Source organism: Podarcis bocagei (genome assembly GCF_964188305.1).
Source record: "Podarcis bocagei genome assembly, chromosome: 17".
NCBI classification, from domain to species: domain Eukaryota; kingdom Metazoa; phylum Chordata; class Lepidosauria; order Squamata; family Lacertidae; genus Podarcis; species Podarcis bocagei.
In genome coordinates this window covers 11,433,251-11,437,758 of record NC_138143.1, presented here as the reverse complement: position 1 = coordinate 11,437,758, position 4,508 = coordinate 11,433,251, and the positions used below count along the sequence as shown (strand labels likewise).

The 4,508-nt window shown below is 43.4% G+C and overlaps 1 protein-coding gene across 1 annotated transcript in view; it reads left to right on the top strand.

Moving 5' to 3' along the window:
* Window positions 1-860: 860 nt before the first annotated feature.
* Window positions 861-4,508, top strand: part of LOC308576789 (galactose-3-O-sulfotransferase 3-like) — a 17,417-nt gene continuing 13,769 nt past the window's right edge. The window contains exon 1 of the mRNA XM_081176727.1: window positions 861-1,954. Within this exon, the coding sequence (XP_081032853.1) occupies window positions 1,836-1,954 (119 nt within the window). The 5' untranslated portion in view covers window positions 861-1,835. The remainder of the gene's footprint in view (window positions 1,955-4,508) is intronic.

Here is a 4,508-nt window from a genome sequence, read left to right as displayed (position 1 = left end):
GATACCTTTGTCCCTTTTGGCATTTTGTATCGGCTCAATTGCATCCTTATGTTCTTCCACCCCAGTGTTTCCCAAATTTGGATCTCCAGCTGTTTTGGACTACAGTTCCCATCATTCCTGATCACTGGTCCTGCTAGCTATGGATGATGGGAGTTGTAGTCCAAAAGCGGCTAGAGACCCAAGTTTGGGAAACCTTGTTGTAGCCTTGTAAGTCCGGGCCCATCACAGTGTCTGTTCTCTCGTCAGTCCTTACACAGCATCCAGACCATTTCTTTCCAAGACCTGGTTGGGGTCGGTGGGTTTCCCATAAAATGCAGTTGCAGAACCAGCTGGGTCCCATCTGGATTGGCAAAATGCTGTCAAAACTTTCCAGAGTTCCTGTGGCGTTAATGAAGCATTACTCTTTTTTCCTCATCCTCTTCTTCTGTTTCTTCTTCCTCATCAGTATGGGTAGGAGGTTGTTGGTGAATAGCTCATTAATTTGTCTTTTAATATCTCTTGAATTCCACTATTTCTGCAGGGAGGTGGGGGCCTTTAATTCCTGGTTTCTTTTTCCATTTTATTTTTTGATAGCTGAATAGCAGTATTTTTAAAAGTGGGAGAAGAAATCGTGAATTAAAACCCACAGAAACTGATGCTGACATTGAGGCAACAGAGAGGCTGTCACCAATTATCTACCTAGCTGCTCGTTGGAAAGCAATAAAACCAGGCTGTGAACATCGCCCAGGCTTGAGAGTTAAAATTACAGAAGGCTCATGGTTGTGAGGGAAGGGCGTTGCTGGATGATCTATGTGGAGCCTTCATCTTAATTCTGCTTTCACCTAATTATAGAAAATAAAGTCCTGGGCAGTGCAAAAGTGAAGTGGATAGCATTAGCTATCTAGTTTCAAGTTGCAAGCAAGCAAGTTCTGCAAGCAGTTCTCCTTTTGTAACTTGTTCCAAAAACTATTCAAGACGAAACTATTTACGTACTGAACCACAGCTGCATGGACTCTCTTAGGCCACAAATGGAAAGATGGCACAACTCCGACCAAAGAAGAGTGGCAGACTAAATTGATGAACTATGCCGAGATGGCAAAGCTTACAGGAAAAATTAGAAACCAGGAAGAGGAGGTCTTTAATAAAGAATGGGGAAAGTTTATAATTCATTTGAAAAGCTGTTGTAAACAATTACATACGTTGGTAGGATTGACAGAAAACTTGTAGTAAAGAATTGAACTATGGTTTGACAAAGGATTTCTAAGAAATAGAGTTATGATAGAGGTACAGAGGGGGAAATTGTTATGTTAAGATCCACAATTTGGGGGGGGGGGAGGGTGAATCAGAAGAGCTTATATGTTTATGTGTTGAACTCATTTGTTTATGCAAAATAGAAAATGCAAAAATAAAATTTATTTAAAAAATCAAAAACCATTCAAGAGGCTGTGCTCAAAATAAGATGCACATATTTTCTTTGTGGGAAGGCCAGGAGAGTCCAGAATTGGCCTCCACAGTCACTTAAAGACTCCCTGTTAAGACCGTGATCACGGAAGACAATCTTCCTCGGCCACAAGTGATCACCAAAGAAAAGAAAATATAGTTAATGAGAGGCAAGCAGGTCAAGAGCTTCCCTCCTGGACACTCGAGCACTCACTCATTCACACATACAGTCTGCGAAACAGAGGTGGGATTCAGTCCAGACCCTGTTCAGCCCATCTGGTTGACTGGACTATATGAAACCACAGAAAGCGAGTGGCCTCCCCCCAATCTTCTTTTCTTAACACACCACAGAAGGCAGGCCTCTCTCGCTGGCTTCTCTAGTTTGTGACCTCGAGAGAACTTGCTAAGGCAGCTTGATGCTGGCATTAAACATGTCCTTGGGATCTGTAATCCTGAAGTGGGTGTATTGCTCCACAGGCGGAGGCCAGGGGAGAATGCAGAGAGGGAAATGCCACGTAGATGGGACCCAGAACAGGTCAGTTCGCTTCTTGAAATTCAACACGTAGCATCTTTTATCGGAGGGCTGCTGTGCGCCGCTTTTCCCTGAGCGGTTCTTATGCTGTGTTTAGGCCACTAAGTCTTTTAACTTGCCTACAGCTATGCATTTTGTGTTTTTTATATTGAGATGTGCCCTGAGGTCTGCAGGTATAGGGCGGTATACAATTTTAATAAATAAGAAGAAGAACAGCTGGAAATGTGTGTTGGGACTGAACGACTGACAAGCTTCTTTTTTTCTTTTTCATTTTATTTTGACAAAGTAATAATCATAAATGAGAATAAAAATGCGCAACCCACCCCACCCCCAAGACCATTCCATTGTAACCAACCTCCCAAAATTTCGACACCATTTTAACGGTACAAATTCTACAAACGCCCTCCATACCTCCTAAAAATAATTTCTCCTGCATATTCCCCCGTCTTACCTTAATGGCACATGTTAATTTATCATTAATAGCTATACCCCCCCCCACCTCTTTATACCATTCTTCCCTGTTGTATTCTGGTTGCCCCTTCCTAGCTATCATAATCAATGCAGCTGTTAATAAATCTGTCAGCAAGTCCTTCATAGCCTGTGAACCTTCCATCGCATCGTAAACTGATGATAATGCTATCTCTGGACTTTTGGTCAGCTTTAACCTACCAACTTCTGAAGCGTTTTGAGAATGTGCGTCGGAATCAGTTCTGCTTTCCAGGAGCCTTGCAGCTGTGGGATCCTGAAACTTGTGCTGGCATGAAGGTGGAAACTGGCTGTGGTGCTTCGGTTCGGCAGCAGGAATGGGGAACTGGTGACAAGAACCTCCCCCCCCCCAAGCTGCTGTTGGGCTCCAGGCCCTATTCTCCAAGACCATGCTAGCTAGGGCTGTTGGGAGTCTGGAGGACCACACAATTCCTGCCAAATCACTCTTTTTTATATATGTTTAGTTGTGTCCAACTCTTTGTGACCCCATGGACCAGAGCACGCCCGGCGCTCCTGTCTTCCACTGCCTCCCACAGTTTGGTCAAACTCATGCTGGTAGCTTCAAGAACACTGTCTAACCATCTCATTCTCCGTCTTCCCCTTCTCCTTGTGCCCTCCATCTTTCCCAACATCAGGGTCTTTTCCAGGGAGTCGAGTCTTCTCATGAGGTGGCCAAAGTCTTGGAGCCTCAGCTTCAGGATCTGTCCTTCCAGTGAACACTCAGGGCTGATTTCCTTAAGAATGGATAGGTTTGGTCTTCTTGCAGTCCACGGGACTCTCAAGAGTCTCCTCCAGCACCAGAATTCAAAAGCATCAATTTTTCGGCAATCAGCCTTCTTTATGTTCCAGCTCTCACTTCCATACATCACTACTGGGAAAACCATAACTTTAACTATATGGACCTTTGTCGGCAAGGTGATGTCTCTGCTTTTTAAGATGCTGTCTAGGTTTGTCATTGCTTTTCTCTCAAGAAGCAGTTTTTATATATAATTTTTATTAAATTTTCTGTTTTACAATTTAAAATACTCATTTTACATCCTTAAGTTATCAACGACTTCCCTTCTTCTCTTTCCACGGTTCATTTTACATACCATAAATCCTTGCATATTTTACAAAAACTATACAGTGGTACCTCAGGTTACATACGCTTCAGGTTACATACGCTTCAGGTTACAGACTCCGCTAACCCAGAAATAGTGCTTCAGGTTAAGAACTTTGCATCAGGTTGAGAACAGAAATCGTGCTCTGGCAGCGTGGCAGCTGCAGGAGGCCCCATTAGCTAAAGTGGTGCTTCAGGTTAAGAACAGTTTCAGGTTAAGTACGGACCTCCAGAGTGAATTAAGTACTTAACCTGAGGTACCACTGTACCATTCAGTATTCCATCATTTCATCCATCAAAACTTGCTTACGCTGATGAATTTATCCTCATGCTGCCAGCATTTTCAGCTGCACATCGTTATTTCCCATGTATACAATAAACCTTTTCCAATCTTCTCTAAACGGATGTTCTTCTTGTTTTCTTATTCTATATGTTTAAGTCTGTGAGTTGTGCGTATTCTGTCAACGTAAGTTGTCATTCTTCTTTGGTTGTGATCTCATTCGTTTTCCAATTTGGGGCTAACAAAACATGTGCCCCACTACAATCGTATCTTGGAAGCCAAACGGAATCCATTCCGAAAGTCCTTTTGACTTCCAAAACGTTTGGAAACCAAAGCGCGGCTTCTGAAGCTCCTGCAGCCAATTGGAAGCCGCGGAAGCCCCGCCGGACGTTCGGCTTCCAAAAATAGTTCACAAACCAGAACAGCCACTTCCAGGTTTGCAGCGTTCAGGAACCAAAATGTTTGAGAACTAAGCTGTTTGGAAACCAAGGTAGTTGGTTTAGCATACATAAATAACCTTTTTTGATTCCCACCAAATCTCAGCACTCTGGGTGGTTTTTTTACCAAAGTCATTTCTGTCGCTTGCAGCCTTGTAGATATTATTTTCAGGGCACCTTTTCCAGGACTTGGGGTGCCTGTTCCCTGAACTGCCCATCTCCCTTTTCTGATGCCTTCCAGATAACACAAAACCC